The sequence below is a fragment of the Ornithorhynchus anatinus genome, chromosome 9 (assembly GCF_004115215.2).
Source record: "Ornithorhynchus anatinus isolate Pmale09 chromosome 9, mOrnAna1.pri.v4, whole genome shotgun sequence".
NCBI classification, from domain to species: Eukaryota; Metazoa; Chordata; class Mammalia; order Monotremata; family Ornithorhynchidae; genus Ornithorhynchus; species Ornithorhynchus anatinus.
The window spans coordinates 61323690-61340297 of NC_041736.1; the positions used below are offsets into that span (position 1 = coordinate 61323690).

At 56.5% G+C, this 16608-nt stretch overlaps 1 protein-coding gene across 1 annotated transcript; it reads right to left on the reverse strand.

Annotated features, from left to right (window-relative positions):
- Window positions 1–2117: 2117 nt before the first annotated feature.
- On the reverse strand, window positions 2118–15074 carry DYNC2LI1 (dynein cytoplasmic 2 light intermediate chain 1). The gene is made up of 13 exons (XM_029071840.1): window positions 14992–15074; window positions 14231–14336; window positions 13575–13609; window positions 12456–12525; window positions 11961–12049; window positions 10745–10913; window positions 10546–10614; window positions 8131–8208; window positions 7547–7629; window positions 6814–6884; window positions 6052–6149; window positions 5678–5770; window positions 2118–2977 (listed from the first exon to the last, which is right to left on the reverse strand). The coding sequence occupies exons 1-13, from the start codon at window positions 14997–14999 to the stop codon at window positions 2915–2917; spliced, it is 1032 nt and encodes a 343-aa protein (XP_028927673.1). The 5' UTR covers window positions 15000–15074; the 3' UTR covers window positions 2118–2914.
- Window positions 15075–16608: the final 1534 nt, after the last annotated feature.

Sequence of the window (16608 nt, forward strand, 5' to 3'; positions counted from 1 at the left end):
TACAATTCTGCCACGTCTACAATACTCTCCCAGTGCTTGGCCCAGTGTTCTGTGCTAAGTAGGGGCTTGGTAAATTTCAAGCCGCGCCTGGAGCTGAGCTGCAGTTCACTGCTCCAACAGGCCCCGGGAAAGGGAGCCAGTTCAGATGGGCTTTGGTGGACGTGGTCCCCAGAAGATGATTAGGGATGTGTTGGAGAGGACCCTTTCGTTCATCCTTCCGAGCGGTTTGCCCTCACGGCAGGCCTCGGGCTCAGGAAATGGCGGAGCTCTTTAGTAATGGGGTGTTCTGAATGCACGCTCTGTGCACCGTACTCTACTGAACACTTGGGAAAGTACAGCAGAAGCCTGGGATACATTCCCTGCTTGTCCAGAAGGATGTGGGTGGGGAGGGAGTTCCAGGCTGAGGGGGCCTGGGAAGCAAAGAGGGGTGAGGTGAGGAGGGGAGCAAAGGATGGCATTCATTCATTCATTCAATAGTATTTACTGAGCGCTGACTATGTGCAGAGCACTGTACTAAGCGTTTGGAATGTACGATTCGGCAACCGATAGAGACAATCCCTGCCCATTGCCGAGCTTACAGTCTAATCGGGGGAGACAGAACAGCAGCGGAGGGAGGCGGGGAGGACAAACAGATAACTAAGGTGTCATGGTGGACAGGGGACCTTCTACTAACTCTCATATATTGTACTCTCCCAAGCGTTTAGTACACAGTAAGTGCTCAATAAATAGGATTGTTTAAGGTGGAGAGAGTCGGTCGCGGTCACGTCAGGAGCCTTTGCATGATGTGCAGGTTGATGAGTTGGAGGGTTTGGGTTGAGGAGAGATGCATACCGAGCGACATCGCAGGAAGGTGACCCAGGCAGCGTTTGTGAAAGATGGACGGAAGCGGGGAGAGCCGGAGGCAGGGAGACCAGTCAGGAGGCTGAGTTGAGAGACCAACAGTGATAGGATGAGTGACTGAACCAGGGAAGCGGCTGCGAGGGTGGAAAGGGAGGGATGGAAATGGGAAACCTTTCAGAGGAACAACTGGCAGGATTCAGTAGGTTCATTGGAGTTGAGGATGACACCAAAGTTGTGGGATTCTGGGATGGGGAAGATAGCGTTGCTGTCCGCGGGGAAGGTAGAGACGTTCCATCTCCGTGGGAAAGTTTGGAGGAGTGGGCTTGGGAAGGAAGAATTTTGGGTTCAGACATGCCAACAGGACATCCTTGTAGAAATGTCCAAGAGGTGAGAGGGACGTGGGCCGGGTGGGAGTCGCTGCCGCCCCTGCCCCCCCTCCTCCTCCCTGGGGTCATGGCCCTGGCCTGGTTTCCCCAGAAACTCTGGGAGATGTGTGTCTCCAGTCACTCTCTGGCCTCCCAGGCCTTAGCGCTGGGGTGCCCGGCAGATAGCCCATCATCCCTGCCTTCTTCTTGGAGGCTGCTGCTCCTCGAGACCCTCCCAGCTTCCTCCGGCCCCCACCGGGCCCCCTCCCAGCTTCCCCCAGTTCTTCCCAGCCCCCTCGGAAGGGCAGCCTGGAGAAGGTCTTCTTCTCAAGTTTGTCCCGGGCCCCACTGGCTTAGGAGTATTTCCTTGCCAACCAGGTAGGGTAGTGAAGGCGGGGGGGGGGGGGAAGGGGGCGAGGCAGGCCGGGGTTGGGCCATTTTATCCCAGGTCGGGAGCCTAAGGACGTGATTATTTCAAATTCCATCAGTGAGTCCGTTGGAAAGAAACCTGTGATCTCTTCTCACAATCCTATCACCGAGTATCTCTTCATCTGGCCAATTGAGCGGACGTTTGCTGGCAGACACAGGGGTGGGAGGGCAAAGGTGTGCAGCTAGATTGCTGGAGCGAGGGCGTGTTTAATGACCTTTGCCCCGCACAGGTGAATCTGCATGCCCCCCTCCCCCCCCCCCCGCCCCCAACTCCCAAAATCAGCCCCTGCCCAGGAGGGGAATGGTTCCTGCCAGAACAGCTCCTTCTGGCTGCCATACCCATGAGGGACTGTGTGCCGGCGGGGACTCAGGTGCCCACACTGCAATCTGACCAAGCGACTCAGCCACAATTCCGCTATGCCCCCCAACCCCCGCCTCTAGCTGGCAGCCCCCCGCCCCTTGGGGCAGGAAAGGAGACGGGCGCCGGAGTGGACATTTTATTCAGGAATGACTCCCCCTCCCTGAGATGAAATGCCAGCTCCCGGAGGGTCCCCGACCACGGCTGCAGTTGGCCACTCAAAATCCCTTGGTAGCGGGGGGCACCATGTTGGAAGTCTTCTCAGTGGCTCCGAGACAGGCCTTCTCCTGCTTGTCCTTATGCCGACCCACCTCCCGGCCCCTCTTCCCGCAGGAAGTCATCTGCAGCCAAGCCATCTGCAGGCTGGGCAGGGGGCCAAGCATGCCTCATGGTTCCAAATTCCAAGGGCGATGGGATCATGGGCAAAAAGGGCACGGGTGGTGCGATTACAGATGATGAGGCCATGGGCTACGGGACCACGGTGGCGTGACCATGGACGGCGAGATCACGGGACTCCCAAGAGGGAATCTCTACACCAACGAGGAAACCTCCACGAGCCACGGATTCTTCCAATTCTGGCTTCAAAGCAAGAGGAGAAACAGCCCAGCCATGTAGCGGTTCTAATATCAGGTGTGTGCATGTGTATGTATGTGTGTGTTGGGCAGGGTGTGCATATATGTGGGGCGGGGGGGGGCGGTGTTTGGGGGCCGGGCTCTGGTAAGGGCAGAGATTTCCTCCAAAGCCCCCCGGGAGGCAGTTAACCGGTCGGAACTGTTTCCCATCATCCACAGTCACCTGGGGTCTGTGCCAGTGTCTCTGTGGAAATGGTTTTCGTGCCCTCCGGGACCTGGCCTGCCCACTGGCCAGGGCGAGGACCAAGAGGCCGCTGGTCCCGCGGGCCAGGCGGCGGACCGGGCACACCTCATGGTTCCAAGTCGATTTCTCTCCAGGACTTGGAGGCGCTCCTCTTGTACTGCTCCAGCTCCTACAACAGACACAGCCACACCGCTCGGTCGCTACCCAGACCCTAGGCCCACCCAGAGTTCTCCAGTGAGCCCCGAGGGCCAGGCACTGGAAGAGCGAGGCCGGGCTCGGATGAAAGACGGCTGGATCTCGGCTCCGAGCCGAAGCTCGGCCCGACGCCTCGGCCCCTTCCTTGGCGCCGGCCTACGCCCAGGTCCGTGATCGAACTGGAGCCCTCAAGACCCTCACCAGATCACTCTGCCCCACAGAGTGACAAGTGGCAGCTTCACTAAGCTTAAGCCATGGAGAGCTGGCCGGGGCAGGGTGTCCTCAGGACCCTCCCCTTGTACCTTCGTACCTTCTCTCGTATTAGGCTGTCGAACCGTTTCCGACCCATAGCGGCTCCACGGACCGATCTCTCCCAGAACGCCCCACCTCCATCTGCAAGCGTTCTGGTCATTTATCCACAGAGTTTTCTTGGTAAAAATGTGGAAGTGGTTTACCACTGCCTTCTTCCGCGCAGCACACTGGAGTCTACGCCCTCGACTCTCTCCCATGCCGCTGCTGCTCAGCACAAGTGAGTTTTGTCTTGTAGCAGATTGCCTTCCACTTACCAGCCACTGCCCAGGCTAGAAGTGGAATGGGTGTGCTTCTGCTGGACTCTCCCTCTCGGTTGGGGGCCTGGGGGAGGTTCCGGTGTTTACGGACCGTAGTCCTGCCCCGCGCCTACGCCTTGGCCCTCTAGCTGCAGCGTCTCGCCCGAGGGAACGCTGAGAGTGTAGCCAGGCAGCGTGGGGCCGGGCGGCCTTGTTCTCCCTCCCTAACCTGCGGTCTCTCAGTCCACCGCGCCAATGAAGCGGGCAGCCGGCCTCCCCGGCCCAGCCTCGGCTAAGTCCCGGCCCCCTGGCTCCAGCCAACGCTGCTGCCCCGGGTGCTGCCCGGGCTCACCGTGGCCTGGGGCTGCCATGGGGAGTGAGCAAAAGCTGGGGTGCTGGGTGGGAGGAGGGAGGAAGGCTTGGGTTCTTTCCCCCACCCCACCCTACCCCTGCAGAGATTGGGCCCCCAAGCACTGGGAAGCATCATGGCCTAGAGGTTAATAATAATAATAATGTTGGCATTTGTTAAGTGCTTACTATGTGCAGAGCACTGTTCTAAGCGCTGGGGTAGATACAGGGCAATCAGGTTGTCCCATGTGGGGCTCACAGTCTTCATCCCCCTTTTACAGATGAGGTAACTGAGGCACAGAGAAGTGAAGTGACTTGCCCACAGTCACACAGATGACAAGTGGCAGAGTCGGGATTCGAACCCATAACCTGACTCCCAAGCCCGTGCTCTTTCTACTGAGCCACGCTGTTAGAGTCAGAAGGACCTGGGTTCCGATCCCAGCGCCACCACTCGTCTGCTCTGTGACCTTGGGCAAGTCACTTCACTCTTCTGAGCCCCAACTACCTCACCTATAAATGGGAATTGAGTGTGAGCCTCATGTGGGACAGGAACTGTGTCCAACCAAATTAACTTGTATCTACCCCAGCGCTTAGAACAGCGCTTGACACACAGTAGGTGCTTCACGAGTACCATTATTATTATTATTATTCGGGGGGTGCGTCGCTGAGCGAAGCAGCAGCAGGGCATCTCACCTCAGGGCCAGGACCAGTAGGGAGCTGAGACCGAGCTGGCCAACAGAGGCAGAAAGACCACAGACAGCCACAGACGGCCTACGGCTGACAGCCCCCGTCCGCTCCCTCACTTGGGGGCTCCAGGCCCCATCAGGCTTCAGTGAGCAGGGGTGAGTGGATGGGGGACAAGGTGTGAGGGGGCTGTCGCTCCGCCCTCTTCCGAGATTTCTCCTTCCCTGCACCCCGGAGGGTGAGACAGCCTCTCCAGGGAATCAGAGTGCACTCGGCCTTGATTAACTTTCCCTTTAACAAGGCGCTATCCTCCCACCCACTGAGCCAGGAATCTTCAGATGAGGGCCTCCTGGCCTCCGCGGTGCCTCTGCGATACCGGCCCCTCCGGCCCCCCGCCAGGCCAGGAGCAATCTCCGCTGGGCCGCGAGTCAGGCTGGCAGAACCTTCCCCCCACACCTCACAGCAGGCGCCCACGGCGGGCCGGCACTCCTGGACTTGTCTCTGGCCCCGTTCCCGTCTCTTCTTCCGCTGTAGCATGCAGCCAAATGGGGCCGAGCCCTGCGCTCTGCCTCAGGCCCTGGCAGCCTGGGAGTTGGGGTGGGCACGGCGGGCAGTGGGTGGTAAGGGGGCGGGGCTGGGCCGCAGCCCAACACCCTCATCTTCTACCCTCTCCTTTTGCAGAGCAGCTCTGCCTCTTTGGGTAGGTCTGCTTCGGACACCTGGCCCCCCTTCCTCTGGGTGTTGTGGTATTTGTTAAGCACTTACACTGTGCCATGCGCTGTACTAAGCATCGGGGTGGATACAAGCAAAGCAGATTAGATACAGTCCCTGTACCACATGGAACTCACGGTCTCAATCCCCATTTTCAGATGAGGTAACTGAGGCACAGAGAAGTGAAGCGACTTGCCCAAGGTCACAGCAGACCAGCGGTGGAGCTGGGATTAGAACCCATGACCTTCCGACTCTGAGGCCTTGCTCTATCCACTTCGCCATGCTGCTTCTCTAGGGCTTGTGGGCTGGTCAGGGGAGGCAGGGGTTTAGGGGGCCTCCCCCAGCTCCCCGGTCCGAGAGAGACCCTGAGCAGCTTCACTCACCTGGTCCTTCTGAGCTCTCATGGCGTCGACTTCGCGCTCGGCGTACTGGGGGTCGCGGCCTGGGTCCTTGAGGTCTTTGCGGTCACTTTTGGTCTGCGCAGAGTCCAGAACCCCCCGAGGGCTGAGCAGGGCCACAGACCTCGGCTACGGCTCTGCCCCACACCGTTTGGGCCCGGGTCTCCCAAGTGGCCGGTGGTAGCCCGTCTTAGCCCATCACTGTCTAGAAAGAGCAGGGCTCTTCCAGTGTGGGGCTCCAAGCCTAGAGCTGGGGCTGCAGGGGGCAGGGCCATGGGGCCTGCGCGGTCCCCAGTCTCCCAGGAAAGCCCTCCCTGGGAGCCACCGGGGCTGGTCTCGGGGAAGCGCAGGCCACCAACCTGCAGCGGGAAGGCTTTGTTGTAGACTTCCTTCCAAAGCTCCAGGGGCGTCTGCACCCGCAGCTTCCCGATGTCTCCGGCGGCGGAAGGGGGCGGCCCTATCGTCGGGGAAGAGTTGGTAAACCGGGGTGGCCGCACAGTCAATCGGTCAATCAGTCGGTCAATCGGTCAGTCAGTCCATCAACTGTATTTACTGACCAATGACTTTGTGCAGAGCACTGTACTGAGCACTTGGGAGAGGCCAAACCCTGTGGGACTTAGGCTACGGTTACCAGGTGAAATCCCTCCCTATTGCCACCCCCCCCCCACCAGGTGGCTGCTAGTACAACTCTTGAAGTGCTCTCAGTCCAGAGCTCCACACACCGCCAGTGCTCAATAAATGCCACTGATTGACTGATTGCCAGGGAGCGACCATAGGATGCATGAGGTCATTCTCCTGAGCCAAGCAGGACACTATGCTAAGCAGCATCTGGCAGGGGGCAGCGGCAGGAGCAGTGAAGAGGGGGCAGGAACGAGGGCAGGAGGAAAGGGGACAGTGGGTCCTCAAGCCCCGGGCCTCTCCCAGCTCGTGGGGCCTTTGGGCCTTAGCTCCTGCAGATCCCAACCCTGAAGGGGAGGCAGGAAGCGGGAGGCCCCCGGTAACCCAGAGGGAGGTGAGGGAGTTGCTGTGGGGGTGGGGTTAACCCGCCAAGGGTGAGGTCAGGTGGACATGATCAAATGGGGGAGACCGAGCCCGCCCACCGGCCCAGGGCGCTACCCTACCTATCTGGCTGAAGGAGTCCAGCCCAGCTGGGATGAACAGGGGCTTGTTCTGATCCAGTGTCAGGGCCTTACTGACCGGTCACAGGCAGAGACAGAGAGAGAAAGAGAGCAGGATCCAGATGCTGACAGGCCCGGCCAGCTTGGAATCTGGGACACAGGTCTCCCCAAACTCCTGGGCCCCGCTGGGCGCCCTTCCCCGAAAGGCCTGCACGTGGGAAACCTTGAGACTCAGAAATGACCGTGGACACAACCAGCTAGGGGTCTGGGAGCAAAGACACTGCCGGGCGCGGGGGGTCTGCGATGCAATGGGCCCCTTAGAGCGCACCGACCCCCTGACCTTCCACTGGACCCGCAGGCCCTCTCCGGCAGTGAAATCTGAACGTGACCCCAAGGGGAGAGTGAGCATGAAGGTGGCAAGGCGTCTCCCCAAACTCCTCTCCTGTGAGGGAACTCGGTCATTCTGCATCTCCTCGCAGAATGCCCCTTTCATTATTATTACAGGAAGTACTCGTGCTTACTCTGTGCTGACCATTGGGGCAGAACCCAGATCATCGGATGGAATCCAGACCCTGTCCCACATGGGATTCACCGGCCAAGAGGGGCGAGAGCAGGAGTCTTCTGATCATTGTACAGGTGAGGAAACTGGAGCTTCCAGAGGGTAAGTGGCTTGCCCAAGGTCACAGAGCGGGACTAGAATCCGGGCGCCCCGGCTCCAGACGCCCAACTCCATTACCTGCGATCAACACCGACCCCGAATGCCAAGTGACTGATCACTGAGCGGGTTTTCAGCAGGAGCGCTTCTGATTTGCCAGTAAACTGAGGAAATGAACAGAATGACTGATGGGTCAGGCTTCTTCATCGTGAGATCGGGTCCGGTAAGGCAGTTCTGGGCAGGTTGGCTCCATTTATGAGCCCCCAGCAAGCACTGTTCATTGGGGAGGGAGGAGGAGGAGGCTGGGCCTGAGGTCTCCAGAATGTGAACTCCTTTGTTCTACAATTGTCACTGATCTTATTTAGGGCACACAACATTAAGCACAATACCCTGCATCCGGCAATCCATGCTGTGAGGAGGAAGATGAACCTCAGACTTCTGGGATATGGGAAGCCCAGGTCTGTCCTGTTCTGGTGCTCCTAGACTGGTGTCCCCCTGCACCCCCTACATTCCCCAGAACCCCCAGGAGTCCCCCTCATACTTCTTGGGACCGCCCCCCCCTTAGTGCTCCCCAGGCCTCCCCAGCAACCCCTCCATTCCAGAGAGCACCCCTCACGTTTCCCAAGGCCCCTGGTGGTCCCCAGCCCTCCGGCGTGAAAACCTACCATCAGCGTGGCCCCGTGGTGATGTGCCAAAAACCGCAATGTCCTGCAGATCACTTTCCTCTTCTCAGAGTCCAGATTCTGGGGGTGCCGGTTACTGGGTCAGGTGGTCACAGTGACTGCTGGTCCTCTATAGTCCCACCCTTCTCCCACCCCCTCTTCAACTCTCCCATCTTTCCTAGTAATATCTCAAAAGGAGATCTCCCACCTCCTTTCAAAATCCACCCCTCCATCTGCACCTCTGACCACATCCCTTCACACCTTATCTAAACATTTACTCCGCCTTCTTCCGTCCCTGTCCACCATCTTCAACTGTTCGCTTTTCAATATATCTTTCCCACTGCTTTCAAACATGCTCATATCTTCTCTACCCTCAATAAAACCCTCCCTTGACTCTAACTGGCTCCCTCCAGTTACTGCCCCATCTCTCTCTCCAAACTTCGAGTGAGTTGTTTACACCTGCTGCTTCCACTTTTCTTCTCCAATTCTCTCTTTAACCCCCCCCTTAATCTGGTTTCCACCCCCTTCACTCGACAGAAACTGCTCTCTATAAAGTCACCGGTGACCTCCTTCTTGCCAAAACTGATGGCCTCTACTCCATCCTAATCCTCTTCAACTTCTCATCTGTCTTGGACAACTGTGGATGACCCCTCTGTCTTGGAAACATTAACTAACCTTGGCTTCACTGACACTGTCTTCTCCTGGTTCTCCACTTTCTCTCTGGATGTTAATTCTCCGTCTCTTTCACGGGCACCTCCCCTGCCTCCCACCCTCTTACTGTTTGGAGGTCCCTCAAGGCTCAGTTCTGGGTCCCCTTCTGTTCTCCATATAATAATGATGGTATTCATTAAGCACTTACTATGTGCCAAGCACTGTTCTAAGCGCTGGGAAAGATATAAGGTTATCAAGTTGTCCCGCTTGGGGCTCACAATCTTAATCCCCATTTTACAGATGAGGTAAATGAGGCATAGAGAAGTTAAGTGACTTGCCCAAAATCACACAGCTGACAAGTCGTGGAGTCGGAGTTAGAACCCAAGACCTTTGACTCCTAAGCCCGGGCTCTTTCCACTAAGCCATGGGATACCTCTCTCTCATATGGAGAACAAAGCTCATCTGCTCCCGTGGCTTCAACTATTAATTAATCAGTGTTATTTATTGAGCGCTAACTGGGAGGAGAGAACTAGACTAAGTGCTTGAGAGAGTACCCTGTAGCACAGTTGGTAAATACATTCCCTGTCCACAACAAGCTTACAATCTACAGGGGTAGACAAACTTAAAATTAAAGACAGATCGGAGAATTGGCAGACTATAAGGATATGCAGCGTGGCTCAGTGGTAAGAGCCTGGGCTTGGGAGTCCGAGGTCATGGGTTCGAATCCTGACTCTGCCACTTGTCAGCTGTGTGACAATGGGCAAGTCACTTAACTTCCCTGTGCCTCAGTTACCTCATCTGTAAAATGGGGATTAAGATTGTGAGCCTCACGTGGGACAACCTGATTACCCTGTGCTTAGAACAGTGCTCTGCACATAGTAAGCACTTAACAAATACCAACATTATTATTATTATATGAACATAAGTGCTGTGGGAATGCAGGTGAGGAGAGTATCCCTCTACTCCATATCTATAAATTTATTTTAATGTCTGTTATAGGCAGGGAATTTGTCTACCAAAACTTTTTTAATGGTACTTGTTACGTGTTTACTGTGTGCCAAGCACTATTCTAAGCAATGAGGCAGATACAAGACAATCAAGTTGAACACAGTCCCTGTCCTACGTGGAGCCCACAGCCTAAGTAGGCGAGAGAAGAGGTACTGAATCCCCATTTTATAGATGTGGAAACTGAGGTCCCGAGAAGTGAAGAGATTTGCCCAGAGTCACACAGTAGACAAGTGACAGAGTCAGAATTAGAACTCAGGGCCTCTAATCCCAGGCCTGTGCTCTTTCCACTAGGCCATGATACTTTCTCTACAGCCTCCTCCTGCAACGCTGCAGAAGAGTGGCTGATGTGGCCCACTGGTCCCTTTCTCCCAAACTGTAGGGAGAGAACCTACGTAGGTTCTCTTCCTGGCATCATGAAATCTCCCAGGCATTAAGCTGTGCTCTGCACACATAAAGTGCTCAATAAATACCACTAATTGATTTATTTCTGTCTCTCCCTCTAGACTGTAAGAGTTGGATCAACCAACTCTTTTGAACTGTACTCTTCCAAGCACTTAGTACAGCATTCTGCACAGAGTAAGCACTTAATACATACCACTGATTGATTGTCTTTCTCCCAGTGACCCTATCTTGCTGCCTTCCTCCGAGTGACCAACCACTCCCCCAGACTCTCGCATACCACTCCCCTGTCCTCCCCCATTCCCTTCCTCCCCGTCCCTGCCGCTCGCTGACCCGGGCCCCTCCGGGCGGGCTTCTCACCTGGAAGACGTCGTACTTGCTGCCGATGATGACCAGGGGAATGGGGAACGGATCGATGAACTCCCGATCCTGCAACGCCAGTAAGAATATCAGGGGTGCCCCCCCGGGGACGAGGAAGGGTGCGGCCGGGGCAGGGAGGGGCCGGGGCACGGGAAAGGGTGGCCTCGGTCCTGAGCGGGGTTACGGCCGGACCGCGTACCGGATGATCCTCGGGCACGGGGCTCCACGTCCTTGGTGTGGCGGCAGCTCGGGTGCCAGGCTGGCCCAGGTTCTCCACATGGGTCCTGACGGCCCTGAGCAGGTGTTCCGCGGTGAGCCAGAGCTCGCTGGGCCGCGAGAGGTCCAGAACCAGAACTACAGAAAACGTCCTGGAGACAGACACGGAACCAAGCTGGGCCTCACCCTGCTGCCCCGAGGCCTCAGGGAAGGTCTTCCCTGCTCACACCCCCTCCCGGCCCCTCCTCTCCCAACTCACCCTTCCCTGCACAGTCACACATCCGTACAGCCTTACAATCACACACCCGCACACCTCCACACCTGTAGTCACACGCCTGCACACCAACACACCCATACAGCCACACAGTCACACACCTGCACACCAACACACCCATACAAACACCCGCCCACCACACAGCCAATCCCTCACACTTCACAGAAAGCCTCAGGGCCTGGAGCTACTTCAGCTCTCTGGATGAGACTTAAACAGGAAGGCAGTGGGACCTTGGGGAAGAAATGTGGGTTTGGGATACAGGACACCTGGGTCCCAGACCCAGCTCTGCCCTTGACGGCTCTGGAGAGCTCGGGCCAGGCTCTGAGCCGTCCTCTGGGACTCAGTTTCAATCGGTCCGTCAAACAATGCTATAGATTGGGCACCACCTGTGTGTAGAGCACTGTGCTGGGCACTCGGGAGAGTTTGGTACATCAGAGTCGGGAGACACCCTCCCTATCCTTGAAGAACTGCCAGTCTAGCTGGGGGGGCAGATATTAAAATAATTTACAGGTAGGAGGAAACTACCAGGCTTAAACCTATGTACATGGGTGCTAAAGTGGGGAGTGAATAAGTGGGAAGTGCTGAGGGGCGGGGAGGGATTTAAAGGCAGTAGAGGGGTTGGGGGAGATGCGCGATCGATCAGGGAAGGCCTCCCGGGGGTGATGGGATTTTGGAGGCATTTTGAAGATGGGGAGACCGGTAGTCTGCTGGATGTGAAGGAGGAGGGGGTGGCAGGCGGGGGATGAGATTGAGGCCCCGTGAGCACGTCGGTATCGGAGGAGCAAAACTTTTGGTGGTTGGGGAGGGCCAGGGAGTTGGTGTGGGCAGAAGGAGATGTCGGTTGCGAAGGTTCTGTGGGGCCCCCGCCGGCCTCGGGGCACCAGTCGGCTGTTGGGGGCCGGCAGGCCCCGACCGCCACCCTCACCGCAGGCTGTCGGCCGTGATGGGGATCCTCGCCAGGTCCAGCAGGGACGTCCCCCCGCCCAGTTCCCAGAAGTGAGCAATGTCCTTGGGCTGCAAAATGGTGACCTCCCTCAGCATCAGGAAGGCCTTCTCTCACGCCCACCCCGCGATGCTCCTCCTGCTGCCGGCCCGTCCCGGCCCCGCCCCCACCCCTGCTCCCGATCCCAGCAGGCAGCCCTCCAGCAACAAGGTATAAGGGGTTAGCCACTGGGGCTCTGGGGGCACCTGCACCTCCCCACAAACCTGTCCCTCACTTCCCCCCAGTGCTAACTGCACCACATCCCCGGGGCAAGGCCTGGCACCTTGCACCAACTCCCCGGGTCTGGGTCAGAGGAGGGGGCGGCCAGACTGGACGTTCCTCTGGGCCAGGGGAGGCACCAGTTTAGGCCACTCCCAGGGGGATCCCTGGGTGCCATAGGCATAGGCCCTGCTCTCCCCATCAGCTCTGGGCACCTACCGTGTTGTGGCCCCGGGCCCGGCGCCCAAAGGTGTACTCCAGTGCCAGCGTCGGCCTGGTCGGCTCGTCCCTACACCAGGAGAACAGGTGTCACCTCTAGGGCTGGGCCTGACCCCCCCCCAGCTACCCCCCAGATCCATACCCCAAACCCCTGCTCTGGGCCCCGTCCCCAGAACCTCTCATGGTGACGCGCCCTGGCCCCGTGCCATAGTGAGACGCCACAGAGCCACCCCACAGGCCCATGCCACAGGGATGTGCCCCAGACCCATATCATTGCCCTGGGCGCCCTTGGCTAGAGCAAGGCAGCTTGGGATGAGACAGGGCTCCTGGGGCACAAGCCAGCTTAGCCCATAGTTCCCCAGTGTCTTTGTGTCAATGTGGCCAAGGGGCGAGTGTTCGGGGCAAGGGGGTGGGAAGGCCGGGCTGGGAAGGCCTGCGCTTTCCTCCCTGCCTCCTCCCTAACCCCTGCTCCATCCATTCGTCCCCTCGGCTCCCCTCAGCACCTGCCAGCATCTGCCCGCTTCTGCCCTGCCTCCCTTGGGGGCCCCCTCCTCCTGTCCCTCCCTCTGAACCCCCTGGGGGTGAAAACAGAACTGGGGGGTTGTGTGTATACATCCATCTGGGTGTGTGGTTTTGTTTGTGTGTGTGTGTGCACACATGCATGTAATCAGTAGCAGGGGTTGAGCGTACCTGTCTAACTCTGGGGATGCGAGGGAGTGAGTGAGTGTGCGTGTGAGTGTGAAAATGGGACCAGCCAAGTCTGCCCGTAGGGCTCAGAGGGGCTCATGGGGCAAAGAGTTTGGTGAGATGGATGGTGAGGGGCAGTGAGGAGGAGGCAGCTGGAGAGGGGACGGAAGGGCAGGGAGGCAGGTAGAGGCCAAGAAAGAGGTAAGTGTCTTGGCTGACAGCTAGGATCCAGGGCAGGGCAGAGTGGGGCTGGGCTGCCTCAGTGGTCAGGGGTGCCCATCTTGGCACCTCTACCCTGGCAGGACTCCATGCTAGCCCCCCGACCCCCGCACTGGGGGCTGTGAGAACCTCCATCAGGGCTGCAGACACCCCTTGGCACCAGTGCCCACGCCATGCCGGAAAGGCAGCTGGGCTAAGACTCCATACACACACCTGTCGAGGCACCTCAGTATTATAGTTGTCTTCCCCTGGGGAAACAAAAGAGGAGGAGGAAGAAGAGGAGACATAAGAGGAAGAGGAAAGCCCTTGATTCCCAGCATCCAAACCAACTATGAGTCCAGAGGCAGCCCCTGCTGCAGCCCCAGCCTCATCCAGTCTCCCGAGGCAGAGCGCCCAGCCCAGGCAGGCTCCTGTCACGGGGTGAGAAATGGGACAAATACACTGCCACCTCCCCATCACCCCCACGGTGACTGCAACCGCCTAGCACAGTGCTTTGCACCCAGCACCGATCAAAGCCAGACCATTCAATGACGGTTTTCCTTTTTCCCATTCCCTGATGCCACTAACCTCTGGAGTCTCGGTCCCTAACCCGCCAAGTTTAGGCCCTGTCTCCCACATTGCCCTGAGCTCTCCGAGGTCGGGGTCAACCTCGCCAGTCTCAGCACTCCCGGGACCGGCTCCCCGAGCTCCTCCAACCGCGTTTTGGCCTTTTATTTCAGGTTTGGAGAGGAGCTTAATCGGGCCCCCGGACAGCCAGCCGGCCATGCCAAGATGGAGATCCAGGCGGAGCCCAGCGCTGCCCAGCCCCCAGAGACCCCCGGGGACCCCCCACTCGCTCTCGGCACACTGGATGAAGGTGGGTGCCTTACCCCGTTCTTACTGCCAACGAAGAAGACCGACTTTTCCCCTTCATCACCTCCTCCGGGTTTCTCCTTCTTCTCCACTTCGGCTCTCGCAATCTCCCAGAGAGTTTCGCTGCAGGGGTGAGACAGGGCGGGGAGGGGGCAGACGAGGGATCCTTCTGAGTAAAGGAAACCTGGCAGGTGTAAGTGAGCTGGGAGGTACGGGCTCGACGGTGGGGATGATGGCAACAGCACGGCTCAGTGGAAAGAGCCCGGGCTTGGGAGTCAGAGGTCATGGGTTCGAATCTCGACTCTGCCACTTGTTAGCTGTGTGACAGTGGGCAAGTCACTTCACTTCTCTGTGCCTCAGTTCCCTCATCTGTAAAATGGGGATTAAGACTGTGAGCCTCATGTAGGACAACCTGATGACCCTGTATCTCCCCCAACGCTTAGAACAGTGCTCTGCATATACTAAGCGCTTAACAAATACCAACATTATTATTAAAATGGGGATGAAGCCGGTGAGCCTCACGCGGGACAACCTGATGACCCTGTATCTCCCCCAGCGCTTAGAACAGTGCTCTGCACAGAGTAAGCGCTTAAATACCAACACTATTATTTATTAAGCGCTTAACTACGTGCCAAGTGCTGTGCTAAGGGCGAAACAAGGGAATCGGACAGGGAACAGTCTAGAGGGACCCAGGCCCCCGCCCCCGCAGAGTCCCCGCTTGGAGTTATCCCAAGGGGCAGGGGTCGGGGGAGGGCCCGGGGCCTGGCAGGGTGGGCACCTGGGCATCGTGGCAGGACGGCGGCCTCGGTGGCGAGAGCTGCACTTCCTGGTTGCCCTGGAAACGGTACAGCCTCCTCCTCCCGGGGGCAGGCTGGGAATTGTAGTTGGCTGGGGGGGCGGGACCGCCCTCCCCCCCGCCCACAGGCTGGTCCCACCCCCACCCCGCCCACCCACCCCATCCCCGGCCCGCCGGACCTTCAAACGTCGCGGCAGCCGGGGCCCGGCCTGCCGGGACTCTGATAATAATAATGATGATGATGATAATTGTGGGATTTGATAATAATAATGATGATGATGACATTTGTTAAGAGCTTACTATGTGCAAAGCCCTGCTCTAATAATAAATGTTGGTATTTGTTAAGAGCTTACTATGTGCAAAGCACTGCTCTAATAGTAATGTTGGTATTTGCTAAGAGCTTACTAGGTGCAAAGCACTGCTCTAGTAATAAATGTTGGTATTTGTTAAGAGCTAACTAGGTGCCAAGCACTGCTCTGATAATAATAATAATGTTGGTATTTGTTAAGAGCTTACTATGTGTAAAGCACTGCTCTGATAATAATAATAATGTTGGTATTTGTTAAGAGCTTACTACGTGCAAAGCACTGCTGTAATAATAATAATAATGTTGGTATTTGTTAAGAGCTTACTACGTGCAAAGCACTGCTGTAATAATAATAATAATGTTGGTATTTGTTAAGAGCTTACTACGTGCAAAGCACTGCTGTAATAATAATAATAATGTTGGTATTTGTTAAGAGCTTACTACGTGCAAAGCACTGCTCTAATAATAATAATAATGTTGGTATTTGTTAAGAGCTTACTATGTGCAAAGCACTGCTCTAATAATAATAATAATGTTGGTATTTGTTAAGAGCTTACTATGTGCAAAGCACTGCTCTAATAATAATAGTAATGTTGGTATTTGTTAATAGCTTACTATGTGCAAAGCCCTGCTCTAATAGTTAGGTTGGTATTTGTTAAGTGCTTACTATGTGCAAAGCACTGCTCTGATAATAATAGTAATGTTGGTATTTGTTAAGCGCTTACTATGTGCAAAGCACTGTTCTAATAATAATATTCGTTCAATAGTATTTATTGAGCGCTTACTATGTGCAGAGCACTGTACTAAGCGCTTGGAATGAACAAGTCAGCAACAGATACAGTCCCTGCTGTTTGAAGCTTACAGTCTAATCGGGGACTATAATATAATATAAATATAATATAATAGTGTTGGTATTTGTTAAGCGCTTACTATGTGCTGAGCTCTCTTCTGAGCGCTGGGGTAGAGACAGGGTCATCAGGTGGTCCCACTTGGGGCTCACAGTCTTCATCCCCATTTTACAGATGAGGTCACTGAGGCACTGAGAAGTCAAGTGACTTGCCCAAAGTCACACAGCTGACAGGTGGCAGAGCCGGGATTAGAACCCATGTCCTCTGACTCCCAAGCCCGTGCTCTTTCCACTGAGCCTCGGTGATAGTCCTTATTCTGTGCCAAGCACTGTACCAAGCGCTGGGGTGGATGCAAGCAAATCGGGTTGGACACAGTCCCCTGTCCCACATGGGGCTCAGAGTCTCACTCCCCATTTTACAGATGAGGGAACGGAGGCTCAGAGA